We start from the raw sequence: 17,605 nt of genomic DNA, 5'->3' as shown, positions 1-17,605 counted from the left end.
TATTGAAGTGATACGTGAATCGGAACACATGGCTAGATTCAATTTAGAAGTACCAGATTTCATACAAATAATAACATTCTGTAAAGATAAGATTTTCTCGTCCTATGAATCAGTGAAAAAATTAGTAGATGAAAATAATGCACTGAGGTAAATCAACGATCATAGTTGTATACAGGAAAAGCGTAATTATAGATTTTGTTAAAAATTGCAGACGAAGAATACCGATATTGTTTCAAAGCTTAATCAAAATTGTTCTTGCTGATCTTGAGATCGCATTTCAACCTTGCCTGTCTGTGATAACGTGGACATCTTTAAACATTAATGAAGCATGCAATCAGATACAGAGCGCTCTTAAATCCATGCAAATTTTTGTTAAAGAGATAACAGATATGAAGGAGGCAAGGGTTGATGAAGTATTCGAATCTATTTCAGAAGCTATATTGATCAAGCTTGACAATTATCCGAAAGAACCAACGAAACTTTTAGATGACAATATTACCCATATAAATACAATAGGGACTGACCTTGAAACGAAGTCATTATCAGCCGAAAAGGCTGCGGTAACAATCATTAATAAATTCATGGACTTTATAGTTGATGAATCTGTTCAAAATATTAAGTACGATTGGATGGATTTAGATAAAGTACACAAGCACATTTCACACACAAAATTAACCAAAGGAAAATATGAATCTGGTATATTGTTTTCATTATTAATTTATTTATTTCAACAGTCACTAATCAACACATTACTAATATTCAATGTACTTTATATAATCGTAGGTTTTGCTCCCATTGAAAGGACCCATAAAGTTCAAATAAATAAAGTGCATAATGATTGCATGGAACTATTTGCATTCTTTAATAATAAACTTGTAGAAGCTTTAGTAAAATGTACAAAAAATTCCCTTGAGTTGTTAAAGAAACAGGTCGTCGATTTAAGGTTCTTTTAATTTCATTTGGAATTCGTTAGTGATGTAATACGACTTAAGAATAATCTTGTTTAATTTTTTTAATTTCAAAAATGATAGTCCTCTCGTCAGAGACAGTAATACGGAGCACCAAGTAACTCCAATTATGATAACTACATTCGTATTACAAATTCCGAATATTGTAATAGTACCGCCGATAGAAGATCTACAATATTACTTCGGAAAACTAATAATCAGTGTCCTAGAAACTCATACACATATAATTACATGGGGACAACGTTATACAAGTATGAGAATGGCAGGTGGTGGCGATAATGTACAAAGTTAGTATCTCTTAACAGTAACAGTAAAAATGTCTTCTTCCAATATAATTTTCTTCCCTTCCCGGAAAGTGAGTCCCACAGGATCATTGAAGAATTATTATCACATACTATCTGATCACAAAGAAATAGTGCGCAGTGTAATGAGCTTGCAGGGTGCAATTTCTTCCTTCAAAGATGATATCGCGGAACTTGGAAATGTGCGTCTATTCTTCATTTTTGCCTTCTTAAAATCGACGTCACGAGTACATTTCTGTCAGTTTCAATATTACTTTTTCAGATATATTTACGATATTCTTACATATGGTCCGAAGACAGGAACAAGATCATTCAGGATTTTGTTGATTCTGAACCTATCATTCAAGAGGTCAAAGAGAAATTGATGGAGTATGATAAGTTAGTGAAAGAAATAGAGAATTTACCGGAGAAACATATTGTCGGACCTATAGAAATTAAAATGGGTAACAAGTTAACTTGTTCTAGGATGACACAATGTCTATATATGAATACAAACACACCTTGTAACTAATATAATATCTTTCAGATAAATTGAAATTAGCACTTTTAGTTGAAGCACGTACATGGAAAGCAGTATTGGGTCAAATGTTGTCTACTATGTACAAAGAGAAACTTCGAAAGATCACTGAATACATTAACGAGAAGAATAAAACTTTAGCTAGAGAGATAAAAGACTTGCAAGATGTTAGAGTCGCGATGAAATGCTTGAGCGAGATACGAGATGATTTTATATCCTTGGATATGGAATTGATATTGATAGAAGAAACGTATACATTGATGGGTAAATTCAACATTCCAGTCTCGAAAGAGGAGCAAGATATTGTTGATAGTCTTCGATATAACTTTACAAATATGTTAAATACGGTAACGATTATTGGACATTACCATTGTCAGATATCGTCATAGTGGTTTTTCTACATTGGAACTGTAAATATTTTAAGGCGAAACAAGTTCAAGCAAAAATATGCGAGATGCAAGAACCATTAAAGAAAGAACTGACGGATGGTGTTGCAGCTTTTAAAGAAGATGTGATTGTCTTTGATCGTGATTTTGAGTTGCACGGTCCAATGGTCGAGGGCATACCAGCAAAAGAAGCTAGTGATCGGTAACATCGTAAATAATAATCATGATTTTCATCTTTTCATCAATGATAATCGTAATTTTTTCAGACTTCTTCTATTTCAAGCACGTCTCGATGAATTGTGGGAAAAGTATCTTACCTACAGCAGTGGCGAGAGCTTGTTTGGTATAGAGGTGACTGAGTATCCAGCTCTACAACAAAGAAAAAGAGAAATAAATTTATTACAGAAATTGTATTCCCTTTATTTGCAAGTGAATCGGACGATTGATAGTTACTATGAGATACCTTGGTCCGAAATTGATATTGAATCTATAGTCACAGAATTGGCTGACTTCCAGAATAGGTAATCTAGGTTCGTCATTACTTTATCACACGAGTATCAACACTTTCGGAATTTCTTTTTAGATGTAGAAGGCTACCAACTGCTATGAGAGACTGGCCTGCCTACATCGACTTAAAGAAGAAGATTGATGATTTCAACGAGACTTGTCCGCTATTAGAACTGATGGCGAATAAGGCGATGCAAGAAAGACATTGGGAAAGGATGTCCAAGTTGTGTAAATATCACTTCGACGTTGAGTCTGATACTTTCACCTTGGCAAATGTGATGCAAGCTCCTTTGTTGAAGTACAAGGACGATGTTGAGGTACAGTTTTAATTAAAATACGCGATATCCTTGGTCTGATATCTAAATGTTCATTTTCTGATAGGATATATGTATCAGTGCAGGGAAGGAATTGGATATTGACAGTAAACTGAAGCAAATTGTTGCTGAATGGGCCACTGTGGATTTGCAATTTTCTCATTTTAAGCAGAGAGGAGAATTGCTCCTAAAAGGTACAGAAACGGCTGAGATAATATCTTCACTTGAAGACAGCTTGATGGTGATCAGTTCACTCTTAGCCAACCGGTACCAAATATAATCGCCATATGTTTCTGATTTATTAATCAATTCGTATTTATTTATTAGCCCTGAACTTTCTTTTCAGCTACAATGCACCATTTAAAAAGGACATTCAACTGTGGCAATTCAAACTCAGTAATACCTCTGAAATCTTAGCTAAGTGGTTAACTGTGCAGAACCTATGGGCCTACTTAGAGGCAGTGTTCATTGGTGGTGATATATCCAAGCAGCTTCCAGCAGAAGCAAAACGTTTCAATGTAAGAACGTCATGTAACGTAATAGCTATAATTACGCATTATATCTACCATTTATTGTTTTAGAATATTGACAAAGCTTGGGTCAAAATCATGTATAGAGCGCGTGAGAGACAGAACGCCGTGGAAACATGTACTGGAGATGAAACAATGGGTCAGTTTTTGCCTCATTTATTGGAACAATTGGAATCTTGTCAGAAATCTCTTAGCGGGTAATAAAACTTTGACGCTGAAAATTTTCTGACCGAAATTAACCTTTATTTTATATCTGTGCAGCTACTTGGAGACAAAACGTAGTATATTCCCGAGGTTCTGCTTTATATCAGATCCTACATTGTTAGAGATACTAGGACAAGCAGCTGACTGTCATACCATACAAAAATATCTTGACGGCTTTTTCGACAATATAGGAAAGGTGATATATTATCTTCCTCTTCGGAAGAAAGGTATTCCTAGCAACTCAGTTTTCTTCCTTTAACAGTTAGATTTTGCCGAGAAGGAATATGAGAAAATTATAGCCATGTATTCTCGTGAAAATGAACGTATAGTATTGGAAAAGGAAGTCATATGTACAGGAGGTGTAGAAAACTGGCTGAATACTTTACTAATAGTCCATCAGCTGTCTGTAGGCAGTGTGATCTCCCAAGGATTGCAATCTATGAACACCGAGGAGTTTGACTTTATACAATTAATTGATAATTCTGTTTTACAAGTGAGAGATGCAGTTTTTTTTTCATTTTATCAAAGTTTATATTAAATCACTGTTGTACAGGTGGGCCTATTAGCTTTACAAGTTCTGTGGACTCGTGATTCCGAGATAGCGCTAAATACAGTTAAACGGGACAGAACAGTGATGAAGAGGACAAATCAGTGGTTCCTTGATTTATTAAATCTTCTGATTGAAGCGACTGTCAAGGATCTGACTAAATATGCGAGAGCTAAATACGAGGCTTTAATTACTATACACGTACATCAAAGGTTTCACATAAAAATGCACATATTATTAACAGCAATGATACTATCAACAGTAATGAAAATAATCTTCTTTTAGAGATATCTTCGACGAGTTATGCCATTATAGAATTCGTAGTGCACAAGACTTTGAATGGTTGAAGCAGATCAGATTTTATTACAATACCGAGTCGGAAGATATTCCTATAAAAATTACTGACATAGATTTCATGTATCAGAATGAGTTCTTAGGCTGCACCGATCGTCTTGCTATTACACCTCTTACAGATAGGTGTTACATAACGTTGGCCCAAGCTGTGGGTAAGATCAGCGGGGCTATTGTTTTGGTACGTTCATGCAATAATTTCGATATTATGTTTAGATTTTCGTAACTGTATCTCTAGGCATGAACTTTGGCGGTGCACCAGCTGGTCCCGCTGGTACTGGAAAAACAGAGACTACTAAAGATATGGGGAAAGCCCTTGGAAAGTACGTGGTTGTCTTCAATTGCTCCGATCAGATGGATTTTCGTGGGCTCGGTAGAATATTCAAAGGATTGGCCATGTCCGGATCATGGGGATGCTTCGACGAATTTAATCGTATTGATTTACCAGTTCTATCCGTGGCTGCCCAACAAATAGCAATCGTTCTTGCGGCGCGAAAAGAAAGAAAATTATCTTTCGTGTTCAGGTGTGCAATTCTATTAGGTACAAAGACTGCATGAGCTCGAATTTATTAAACGAAAATGTGTAATTTCTAGCGATGGTGAAACGTATAAAATAAATTATGAGTTTGGACTGTTTATCACAATGAATCCAGGCTATGCTGGTCGTCAAGAGCTGCCGGAGAATTTGAAAATTCAGTTTAGGAGTGTGGCCATGATGGTTCCTGATAGACAAGTAAAATTAAATCATAAAGTTTTTAATCATATGAATTTTGTTTGACTGTTTTAACACTGTTTAGATAATTATGCGTGTAAAACTGGCAGCCTGTGGTTTCAAAGAAAATGTTCTGTTATCGCGAAAATTTTTCACGCTGTATAAGTTGTGCGAAGAACAACTCAGCAAACAGGTGCATTACGATTTTGGTTTGAGAAATATATTATCGTGCTTGAGAACTCTTGGTGCACAGAAACGTGCAAATCCTACGGACTCGGAAGAAACTACTCTGATGAGAGTGTTAAGGTAAAATGATTGTTTCAGTAAGTTTCGATATTTTCTTCACGAGGAAGAAGTATCAAAGGAGCCCTACATTATGTTATAGAGACATGAATTTATCGAAGTTGGTGGATGAAGACGAGCCTCTGTTCATGTCCCTGATAGAGGATATGTTCCCAGGAATTAAACTCAGAACTCAAACGTACAAGGACTTACAGAAAGCAATTGCAAATGCAACTGTGGCACTTGGTATAATGAATCATCCAGAATGGAATTTGAAAACAGTTCAAGTACGTTTCGAGTGTATATTAGTAACATCGATTTCTCTCGTGTTAATCTTAATCATAAGATTTTTCATGTTACCAGTTGTACGAGACCTCTCTTGTGCGTCACGGTTTGATGGTACTTGGGCCCACAGGTGCTGGAAAGACTCAGTGTATGTGGGCACTAATGAAGGCTCTAACAGAGATGGGCATGCCGCACAAAGAAGTTCGAATGAATCCAAAAGTGTGTAGCTCTCAAGCCAATTTTCAATTTTTCTGTTGCAACTACTCTAAGTGGAACTTTCTTACAGGCCATTACTGCTGCTCAAATGTTTGGAAGGCTGGATGTTGCAACAAATGATTGGACTGACGGTATATTCTCCACCCTGTGGAGAAGATCAACGCAGATAAAGAAAACGGACAATCTATGGATCGTTTTGGACGGACCTGTGGATGCAGTTTGGATCGAGAACTTGAATTCTGTTTTAGACGATAACAAAACCTTGACTTTGGCCAATGGTGATCGGATAATAATGGTGCCGAATTCGAAGTTGGTTTTTGAGCCAGATAATGTTGACAATGCATCTCCAGCTACAATATCAAGAATGGGAATGGTATTTATAAGCGCATCTGTACTAAAATGGAATCCCATTCTCGAGGTTAGATTAAAGAAGCTACTTAAATAGATGTTACACTGACTACTGTTAACATATTAATTGATGCTGTGTGGTATTTTCTTGGTATTCAGGGATGGTTTATAAAACGATCAAATACAGAACTGACAATACTGCGCAATTTGTTTAAGAAAGTATACAATGATGCTCATACCTTTGTTCAGACAAAGCTCCCAGTAAAAATGAAGCTTCTAGAAGCAATTTACATAAGACAATGCATAGATTTATTAGAAGGTTTACTGGGTCAAGGTAAAGGCAACAAATTTGTTTCACGTCTGTAATTGCAGTTTATTAGATAAAAGAATTAATGATATCTAGACGTGTTGCCGGCTCATCACATTGAGAAGATATTCCTGTTTTCTCTCATGTGGAGTCTGGGAGCTGTATTGGAGTTAGAAGAACGTAATGCTTTGCAGGAATTTTTACTTAATCATGAATCAAAGTGCAATTGGCCACGCATCAAGGTAAACTTATATAATATAAATAATTGATGCACTAATAAGAATAAGCATTATGGTGTATTCTCGACTTAGGAAGACGAAACTATTTTTGAGTACTTAGTATCGGAAACTGGAGAATGGCTGCATTGGTCTGAGAGAGTACCAGAATTTATATATCCTCCAGATGAGATTCTACCATATCATTCAATTCTAATTCCTAATATAGATAATACAAGAACAATGTCCTTGATTGATACTATTGCAAAGCAAGGAAAGGCAGTGTTATTGATAGGTATAAGACCTTCAAATGAGAATTTTTATTTTCTACTCATAGCGAGCTTATTTGTCGCGAATACACTATATATAATTAAATTTGTCTTCTTTCCTCAGGTGAACAAGGTACTGCAAAGACTGTAATGATCAAAAGCTACATGTCCCAATACGATCCCGAAATACACCTGCATAAATCCTTCAGTTTCTCGTCAGCATCTACCCCTAACATGGTTCAGGTAACTATGCTCTAATGTACAAATTTTCAAGTAAAGATTAATGTTCTTCTATAAAGTATGAGAATACAATTCGCAGCGCGTATTTGAAAGTTATGTGGAGAAAAGAGTTGGAACAACTTATGGGCCTCCAGGTGGTCGGCAAATAACCATTTTCATCGATGATATAAATATGCCAGCTATTAATGAATGGGGCGATCAAATTACTAACGAGATTGTTCGCCAATTGATGGAATATAAAGGCTTCTATTCTCTGGATAAGCCGGGTGACTTTTCCACAATACAAGACATTCAGCTGATTGCTGCTATGATTCATCCAGGTGGCGGTAGGAACGACATTCCTCCGAGGCTCAAGAGACAGTTCAATATTTTTAATTGCACACTACCATCCAACAAGTCCATGGACACCATATTCAGTAGGGGCAATTTTGAACGTCTGGCAAGTGTCTATTGCTACAGGTACTCTAATATGTTTTTGCTGTTCGTAGAAAACATTGGTCAAGGATACTTCTGCAGCACTAGATTCGACGATGTTATTGTGAACTTCTTGCCAAAATTAATACCTCTAACCAGACTTCTGTGGCAGCAGACTAAGTTGAAGATGTTACCTACACCAGCAAAGTTTCATTATGTCTTCAACTTAAGAGACTTATCTCGAATTTGGGAAGGAATCCTTAGGGTAGAGAGAAACGAGTGTCGCTCTATAACCATTTTATTGAAACTCTGGAAGCACGAATGCATTCGCGTGATCGCAGATCGGTGTGTTATTTTGTACTTATGCATTAAAAAAAGATCATCAAATATTACAGAGTACCGCGAATTTATAGTTCTTGTTATCTGCTAGATTCACCAGTGATACAGACACTAACTGGTTCCTAAATACCCTAAAACGTACAGCCGAGAAAATGTTAGGCTCCGATTATAAGTACTATGTTTCCACGGAAACATACTTCGTGAATTTCTTGCGTGAACCACCTGAACCCACTGGGGATGAGCCAGATGACTTCGTGTTTGAAGCACCAAAAATCTACGAAGAGATGCCGAGGTACGATACAGAAAATGGAGGTTGCTTGAATACAAGATTATACTGGCAATACCTGGTTTCAGTTATGAAGCTGTAATAACGAAAGTTCGACAAAATATGGAACAATTTAATGAATATATTCGTGGATTGCATCTCGATTTAGTGTTCTTTCATGACGCTTTGGTACATTTGATACGTATATCAAGAATACTTGGGGTTCCCCGTAGTAACGCCATGTTAGTAGGAGTTGGAGGTTCAGGGAAACAAAGTTTGACTCGTTTGACTTCTTTTATCGCGGGCTTTAGCTTCTTCCAAATAACGTTATCTAGGTGATGCACATAAATTCATTATAATCGAAAGCATATACGAAATTTCATACTTTGTATTTATTGTGATATACGATTTTCTAGGAGTTACAATATTGGAAGCTTAATGGAGGATCTACGAAGGCTTTATCGCACTTCCGGTACAGGCAGCAAAGGGCATACCTTCATATTTACCGATAACGAGATAAAAGAAGAAGGCTTTTTAGAATATATAAACAATATACTCAGTGTTGGAGAAGTTGCAAATCTTTTTCCAGCAGACGAACTCGATGACATTTTATCGATTGTAACGCCGTTGATGAAAGTAGATGAACCAAGGCGACCACCAACACCAGACAATCTTTATGATTACTTTATATCCCGCGCTAGAAACAATTTGCATGTAGTTTTGTGTTTCTCACCGGTGAGTAATCTTATTACTTTGTTATTTGATCTAACACAAAAAGGTCCTTACTCCTTAATTTCATTGTATTTTAGGTTGGCGAAAAGTTTAGATCCCGAGCGCTTAAGTTTCCTGGTCTTATTTCCGGTTGTACGATAAACTGGTTCTGGAGATGGCCACGGGACGCGTTATACGCCGTGGGTGATCACTTCCTGAAGAAATTTAAAATAATTTGCTCGCCGGAAGTGAAGCAAAATTTGATCGAAGTGATGGGAAATATACAGGATGATATTAATGATGTTTGCGTGGAATACTTCGATAGGTAGCGCTAAATTACTATTATTCAGTATGTTATATATGCTTGTACATCAATCTCATATCTTGCGAACAGGTTCAGAAGACAAGTATACGTCACTCCAAAATCATTTTTAACTTTCCTGAGCGGATACAAGACTCTTTACAAACAGCGCTTGGACAATATCAATACTCTAGCTTTCCGTATGAGCAATGGCTTGAACAAATTAGTGGATGCCGCAGCCCAGGTCGACGAGCTGCGAAAGGTGTTGGAGAAGAACCAACAGGAGATCGCGCAGAAGAATATCCAAGTGGAAGCTGTTAGTACCGTCTCTTCTGAAGAGTTTATACTTTATCCATCTGATCAGTTCTGTCCAGTATCTTGTTTGTAGATTTTGATAACTGTCAACGAGAAAAAGCAAGAAGCAGAGACGGTTAAAGCTCACGTGCAAACATCTAAAGACGAAGCGGAAGCTCTATTGAAAGTAATAGCAAAGGAAAAAGCGGTGGCAGAACAAAAACTGAAAGCTGCAGAGCCGGCCCTGTTGGCTGCGGAAGCAGCATTACAAGTTGGGCTTGTTTTTATAATTACTCGATATGTACATTACTTATAACGAATGTTTATTTTAACTTCTTTGAATTTTGTTTCTAGACTATTAAAGCTGCCGACATTGCTACAGTACGTAAGCTAGGTAAACCACCATACCTGATTACCCTTATAATGGACTGTGTCTTAATACTTTTTGGAAGAAAATTGGAATCAGTTAAGCCTGATTACGAACGGCAGTTTCTGATACCATCATGGTCCGATGCATTAAAGGTGTTCTTCTTGTTATTATTACATGATATAGAAAAGACAAGATATTTATTATTGTTATTTGTAGGCAATGGCGGACACCAGATTTCTATTTAACTTGCAAAACTTCCCGAAGGATAATATCAACGCAGAGACTGTTGATTTGATGCAACCGTATTTAAATTATCATATGTACACCTATGAGGCTGCAAAACAAGCTTGCGGCAATGTTGCAGGTCTCATTCAGTGGACCATTTCTATGGTTACATTTTACGAGATAAATAAGGACGTTCTTCCGTTGAAAGTAAATTCTGTTCTGATAAAAGAATAGTATTAGAAAATTTTTACCAAATTATGAATGCATTGTGAAATACAGGCAAATTTGGCTGTACAAGAAAACAAGTACGAGAAAGCGAATCGAAGCTTGAGCGAGGCTGAAAGTCTCCTTAAAGCCAAAGACGAAGATTTAAAGATTGTGCAAAAAGAGTTTGATGGTGTCATGGAAGAACGTCAAGTAATATACAAAACGTGTATTAATCATACCGGCGGTATTCATCAATCCAGTTAAATGAAATTTTCATTGTTAGGCGATAGTTGATTTAGCTGAAGCTTGTCAGGCTAAAACAGATACAGCAACAGCCATGATTGAAGGACTTTCTGGCGAAAGAATTAGATGGACAGAACAATTGGCTACTTTTAAATCAGAAACGGATCGTCTTGTTGGGGATATATTAATTCTAACGGGTTTCTTATCATATTGCGGGCCATTTAATCAGGAATTTAGAACTCTGTTGCAACGGAAATGGTTCGATTTTATTCAAGGTAGAAAAATTCCGGTCTCTATGGTAATAAATATCTCGGCCACGTTGACCGACACTGCTACTGTGAGTAACTTGTTTCAGAAACCCAATGATCTATGATTTTCTTATAATTAGTTCTTACGTTTACCCTTCTAAAGATCGGAGAATGGAGTTTACAAGGGCTACCAACTGACGATTTGTCAATTCAAAATGGAATTATAGTAACAAAGGCATCCAGATTCCCACTTTTAATTGATCCTCAGTTGCAAGGAAAGGCATGGATAAAAAAAAAAGAGGAAGAGTGTAATTTACAGGTAGAATATGCTTTTTACATTATAACAATTATTTTACATTGTAGTATTTTTAATGTGTTTCGATGTTTGATTTTAGCCGACACTGCTCACGCACAAATATTTCAGAAATCATTTAGAAGATTGCGTGTCTCTTGGTCGTCCTTTACTTATTGAGGATGTGGCAGAAGAATTGGATCCCGTATTAGATAATTTATTAGAAAAAAATTTTATTAAGATTGGGACGTCTTTGAAGGTAGAATTGTTGGTTAAATAGTCTAGCAAAAACTTAATTAATTGTATCTCTATCGTTGAAAAACTCTCTTAACAGGTGAAGTTAGGAGACAAAGAAGTTGATATCCACCGAGATTTTAGACTTTATATCACTACAAAGTTACCAAATCCATCATATACACCAGAAGTGTTTGCTCGCACTGCTATAATTGATTTCACAGTTACCATAAAAGGTACTTGTGTTAGCTCTATCTTCTTCTGTGTAAATACTACGTAATTCGCATATTTTACTTTATTATTCTGTAGGCCTAGAAGATCAACTTTTAGGAAGAGTTATTTTAACAGAAAGAAAGGAACTCGAAACAGAGAAAACACAATTGATTGCAGACGTGACGGCAAATAATCGAAAGATTAAAGAATTAGAAGCAAATCTGTTACACAAATTGACTACCGTAGAGGTGTATTTAATTTCCTTGTATAATATACGTTGTGCACTAAGACATAAAAACTTTACTAATTTTTTACGTAACAGGGTCCTTTGATAGAAGACGTAGAACTAATGTCTGTATTGAACACGACAAAACAAACGGCAGCTGAGATCACCGAGAAGCTCAGCATCGCAAAAGACACAGAATTAAGAATTGATACGGCGCGTGAAGAATTCAGACCAGTCGCAACTCGTGGCAGCGTCTTATACTTTTTAATTTGCGACATGGCTCTGGTAAATTGTATGTACCAAACCTCGCTCGTCCAATTCCTGGAGCGTTTTGACATTTCCATGGAAAGGTATACATCATGCACGTATTCCTCTATGATAACTAAATAACAAGATGGCCGACTATTTCAGATCTGAAAAGAGTCCAGTTAATCAAAGAAGAATAAACTATATTATCGACTACCTCACCTATGAGATATTCAGATATAAAGCACGAGGTCTTTATGAAATCCACAAGTACATGTTCATCTTATTAATGACGCTGAAAATTGATTTACAACGCGATGCTATCACCTACGATGAGTTTCAGTACTTCATCAAGGGTGGTGCAGCCTTAGACTTGAACAATGTTCAACCAAAACCGTGCAAATGGATGTCTGACGTTTCTTGGCTGAATTTAGTTGCACTATCTTCATTAAGACAATTTCAATACATTCTTTCTCAGGTAGGGACTTCTGAGAAACAGTGGAAACAATGGTTTGATAAAGAAACTCCGGAGGAGGAAGTTATACCAAATGGATACAACACTTTGGACAGTTTTCGACGTTTGTTGCTAATAAGGTAATCATGAAGATATTCTTTATTCTTGAAATCAGCATTAATATGTACTGTATACGATAAATTTAGAGCCTGGTGCATGGATAGAACATTATCACAGTCAAGGAAGTACATAGCAAATGCGCTGGGTGAAAGATATGCGGAACCCATAATTACACTTTTAGATGTAATGCATACTGAATCAAGACCAAATACGCCAATGATATGCTTCTTAAGTATGGGATCTGATCCCACTACGAGCATTCAGCAACTTGCTAAGAAGAAAGAGATGGTGTGTAAAAGTATTTCAATGGGGCAAGGTCAAGAAGTTCATGCGCGAAGATTACTTCAGAGCGCAAAAACGGAAGTACGTTTTACACGGGATGAATTCGTGAAATTAAATATGAAGCGAGTATCATAACTTTTTGAAATATGTCTCAAACTTCTAGGGCTTCTGGGCCTTGTGTCAGAATTGCCATCTAGGTTTAGAGTACATGGCAGAAGTAGTAAATTTTCTTCTCGAAATGGATGCACCACATCCTGATTTCCGTATATGGATAACCACCGAACCACACAAAGATTTCCCCATCTCCCTTCTCCAAATGTCTATAAAATATACTTACGAGCCTCCACAAGGTATAAATATCTGATATTATAGACTAATATATATGTTATTTGCAATTTTTCATTTATTTCAGGAGTAAGAGCAGGTTTACTTGCCACATATAGTGGCATGAATCAGGAAATGCTAGACCAGTGCGATGCCGCGCAATATATACCGATTATTTATACCGTATCATTTTTGCACACTGTTGTTCAAGAACGGCGGAAGTTTGGTCCTCTTGGATGGAACATACCATATGAATTCAATATGGCTGATTGGTTGGCATCTTGTATGTTTGTTAATAATCATTTAAATGACTTTGATGTGAAGCAAGGGATCAGTTGGTCGACTATACGGTACAAGAAAAAAATATTCATACTTCCTAGTCGACATTCCTTCATAAGTAGAATTATTTGATTTTTAGGTACATGATAGGAGAAGTCCAATATGGAGGACGTGTCACAGACGATTATGACAAAAGATTATTGAACACATTCGCCAAAATATGGTTTTCAGAGTCACTTTTTGTGGAGGATTTCGCATTCTTCAAAGGATATTCTGTACTTGTGTACAAGCAAGTTACAGATTACTTAAAAGTGATAGATGAAATGCCTACTGTAGATCCTCCTCAAGTTTATGGGTTACACCGTAATGCGGACATTACGTAAATATATATTCTTGAAGTGTTATACCTTTTGACCGTGTGTGATACAAAAAATTTATAATACGCGCAGATATCAGAGCAACACTACACAAGCTGTTTTGGATACTATAATGTCTGTACAACCAAAAGAAGCAGGTGTTGGAGGTGGTGAATCTAGGGAAGTAAGTGTAGCAAAGCAAGCAAAAGAGATGCTAAAAAAACTACCTCAAATGTATGATCCGTTTGAAGTAAAACACAGGTTGGTACAGAGATACTATTACAATGGTTATTGTTCGCTAAAGTAAAGTCTAAACTTTTGCAGATTGCAAATATTGGGTGCAACTGCATCAATGAGTATTTTCTTGAAACAAGAAATAGACAGGATACAAGTAGTTATTAAATTAGTTAATATTGTTCTCAAGGACCTTCTTCTTGCTATAGAAGGTGTTATTATAATGAGTGAGGTAACATTCTTTGAAGTATATACCTGACAATAAAATTAATGTAAATAAAAATATTCAGGAATTGAGAGATGCTCTGGATAGTATATATGATGCCAGAATACCAACAGTGTGGAAGGTAAAGTCCTGGGAATCTTCGTCCCTTGGATTCTGGTTTACTGAATTATTGGATAGAAATAGACAGTTTTCGACTTGGTTGTATCATGGTAGGCCAACTAAGTTTTGGATGACTGGATTCTTTAATCCTCAGGGCATGTAGTACTTTATACAGGCTAATAATACACGATTTACAACAATTCACTTTCGTGATACATCATTTTTACTTTTTCAGGCTTCTTGACTGCAATGCGACAAGAAGTAACAAGAGCCCACAAAGGTTGGGCTCTGGATAATGTAACACTTCATAATGAAGTTTTACGTTATACAGCAGATGAAGTTAAAGCTCCACCTCCAGTAAGTCAATTATACGATATATTAATTAAAACAAATTACCTATTCAATGAACAGTATATGTGTATATATACACATACATACATACATACATACACACTCACACCCATATTATTAGGAAGGAGTTTTTGTGTATGGATTATTCCTTGAAGGAGCTGGTTGGGATAAAAGGAACAACCGGCTTTGTGAATCAGCAAACAAAGTTCTATTTGTGCTAATGCCTGTAATCCATATTTTTGCTCTTTACAACATCCCGGATAAAGATCCTAAATTGTATCAGGTACGCGAATGTACACATAATAATTGTTTCAATTTATTAATCATATATCACTTTCATAGTGTCCAGTATATAAAAAACCACAAAGAACTTATGTGCAGTTGATAACACCATTGTGGTTGCAGACCATAAGACCACCTGAGTTTTGGGTTATACGTGGAGTTGCTTTATTATGTGATATTAAATAGTTTCTGATCATCCATTAATAAAAATCAATTTCTTTTAAAGTAAAGATACTATAATTTATTGCACACATGTGTGTCAATCGGAGAGAGAAAGAGAGAGGGGAAGGGAGGAGAAGTAAGGGAAGGAGTATGAAAGAGGAAAGGGGGCAGAAAGACAAGGAAGGGAGAAACTTCTACGGTTTCCACAACAAACCTGGCAAACATGCTGTTGGTAAGGCAAAGATGGTCATCCATCCTCCATCCTCAATCATTCATTCCATTCCCCTATTACATTCTCAGCTGTTGTCAACAGTTATCAGTTGTGCTGCCTGATGATCAGGGATTGGTGTGCAGGATGGTATGGGATTGTGCGAAACTATTTTGGAAAAATTTTGATCATTAACAAGTTTAAAATATCAGTAGAGACGTGTTGATTGCAATACTTTTACTTCATTTACATATTCGATTAATGACTTTAATTAAAAAGTAAATAATTAGTGTTAACGCTCTTTGAAGAGCGTACACGATATCTGTGGAATCTACAATGGTAATTTCAAAAATTACTAAATACAAATTGTTTCGTTAGTAAAAACAATTTCGTTATTAGTTACATAAAGAGAAAGTGGTGGAAACGAACATAACAATACTCAAGTATGAAAGACTATGTGATCGTTAAGGAGTACCGTATCTTTAACGTAATTGTGAAAAGAAAAAAAAGTATTGAACGTAATGTATATGTTGCATAATCATGACTTACAATTTACAATCACGCGGAAACGCTTAACATTCGACCTTTCCCGAGTGTATGGTACAGGTTTTGCAATAAACTTGAGAAATTCAACAAATCCAATGACATATATACACGTAAAATCTCATTTTAGAATATCCGCGTAGACGCCAACAGCTTTTTATACAAGAATGACACGTAACGACAAGTTCATAGATGATAGAATATATATGCGGCGATAGTAATAATAATTAATAAGGTACGAGAGAATCACAGAAACCGTGGACCTTGAAGGGCCACGCTTCTCTTTGTCCAACATGTAGCCCGGGGGTCACATTGCCAGACAACACAAACACAACGCGGTCCCAACCATCACTCAATCCAATTCCCATTAATCGCCTGCACTGCGTTGCGATCGGGTATCCGGCGGCAACTGCGGGTGATGCGGGTAGGGATTTCGGGAATATCGGAAGTGGGGACAGGCAGAGCATGCGCAAACGCTTTCTTGCTTGTACTCGTCGGCTTCTTGTGGATATGGAGGGGGTTCATTCCCCTCGGCTGAAAGAGCAAACCGGTAGGCGCGCGATTCAATTTTGACCCGCGGGCCACATGTTGAACAGGCCTGTCTTAGTTGGTCGAGAATACTACGGTATTAGAATTATCAGGTTACTATCTACCTCTTTCACTGTGCATACGCGAATACCTTGAAAATTTGGACAACTCTGTTTAAAATTCAATTAATCATCGATCGGGCGTTGCATGTTATTCGCGCAATTTCCTACTGTCCAAGACCCGAACGATACAATTTTAATATCTTCGAAAGATTAATCAGAGAAAACTTTATATTCGGGGGAGTTCGAAAAGGGAAAAGCTATATCATGCATGAAAACTGTCTAAAAGAAGAACTCGCAGGGGATCAGAAGAAGTATCGAGGGGAAAGATCGTGTTCGATCGAAAACGAATAGCCTCGGACTGGCCTATTAGAGCGTTTAAAATTGATTGTTAACACAGTTTGGCTGTTACGTCTCAATGCAAACTGTAGTCTCCGCTGTACCGAATCAGGAGAGACATCGAATTGTTCTCGACGCATTGACTCTAGCTAATGATTTCTTAATACACTTGAAAGTGACGATATAGCGAGCTACTAAAATTCGTAATGTAGTAAATTCACTAGAGCTACAGTATTTCAGCATCTCATGAATTTTCACGATTCTGATTTAACTTGCACAACCCTAGAAAAGCTGTCAGTTCCCTATCACCATGATACTCTTTGTATATTACCGAACTCAAACCTTTTTTCATGGCTTCGTCGAACTTACAAGCTCGCTACATCGTTCCCTCCAAGTATACTCAAAGTTACTCGGTAGGTCATTTTGAATTA

General features: G+C 36.8%; 1 protein-coding gene and 1 long non-coding RNA gene across 2 annotated transcripts; one reads left to right on the top strand and one right to left on the bottom strand.

Annotated features, from left to right (window-relative positions):
* Positions 1-1,044: 1,044 nt before the first annotated feature.
* On the top strand, positions 1,045-15,521 carry LOC107186756 (dynein heavy chain 8, axonemal). The gene is made up of 52 exons (XM_015574692.1): positions 1,045-1,255; positions 1,325-1,452; positions 1,533-1,713; positions 1,797-2,134; positions 2,212-2,375; positions 2,440-2,694; positions 2,757-2,997; positions 3,062-3,261; positions 3,341-3,512; positions 3,576-3,721; positions 3,786-3,924; positions 3,991-4,221; positions 4,282-4,487; positions 4,561-4,781; positions 4,865-5,150; positions 5,221-5,359; positions 5,424-5,644; positions 5,724-5,907; positions 5,984-6,124; positions 6,192-6,539; positions 6,629-6,803; positions 6,873-7,018; positions 7,088-7,286; positions 7,385-7,503; positions 7,580-7,916; positions 7,989-8,259; positions 8,345-8,545; positions 8,608-8,853; positions 8,935-9,253; positions 9,328-9,554; positions 9,624-9,846; positions 9,919-10,095; positions 10,179-10,346; positions 10,411-10,626; positions 10,699-10,836; positions 10,910-11,206; positions 11,281-11,436; positions 11,513-11,668; positions 11,744-11,879; positions 11,953-12,104; positions 12,179-12,432; positions 12,494-12,922; positions 12,989-13,265; positions 13,348-13,534; positions 13,597-13,858; positions 13,927-14,166; positions 14,237-14,404; positions 14,468-14,609; positions 14,668-14,857; positions 14,938-15,059; positions 15,175-15,336; positions 15,396-15,521. Exons 1-52 carry the CDS (start codon positions 1,078-1,080, stop codon positions 15,519-15,521), a joined length of 10,737 nt encoding a protein of 3,578 aa, XP_015430178.1. The 5' UTR covers positions 1,045-1,077.
* On the bottom strand, positions 2,347-17,407 carry LOC107186757. Its single transcript, XR_001516187.1, has 3 exons — positions 16,255-17,407; positions 15,712-15,873; positions 2,347-2,542 (listed from the first exon to the last, which is right to left on the bottom strand). It is a non-coding gene; the product is annotated as an uncharacterized LOC107186757 (long non-coding RNA).
* Positions 17,408-17,605: the final 198 nt, after the last annotated feature.

The sequence above is a fragment of the Dufourea novaeangliae genome, unplaced genomic scaffold (assembly GCF_001272555.1).
Source record: "Dufourea novaeangliae isolate 0120121106 unplaced genomic scaffold, ASM127255v1 scaffold92, whole genome shotgun sequence".
NCBI lineage: Eukaryota > Metazoa > Arthropoda > Insecta > Hymenoptera > Halictidae > Dufourea > Dufourea novaeangliae.
The sequence above is the reverse complement of the archived record's forward strand: the minus strand, read 5'-3'. Positions and strand labels throughout refer to the sequence as shown.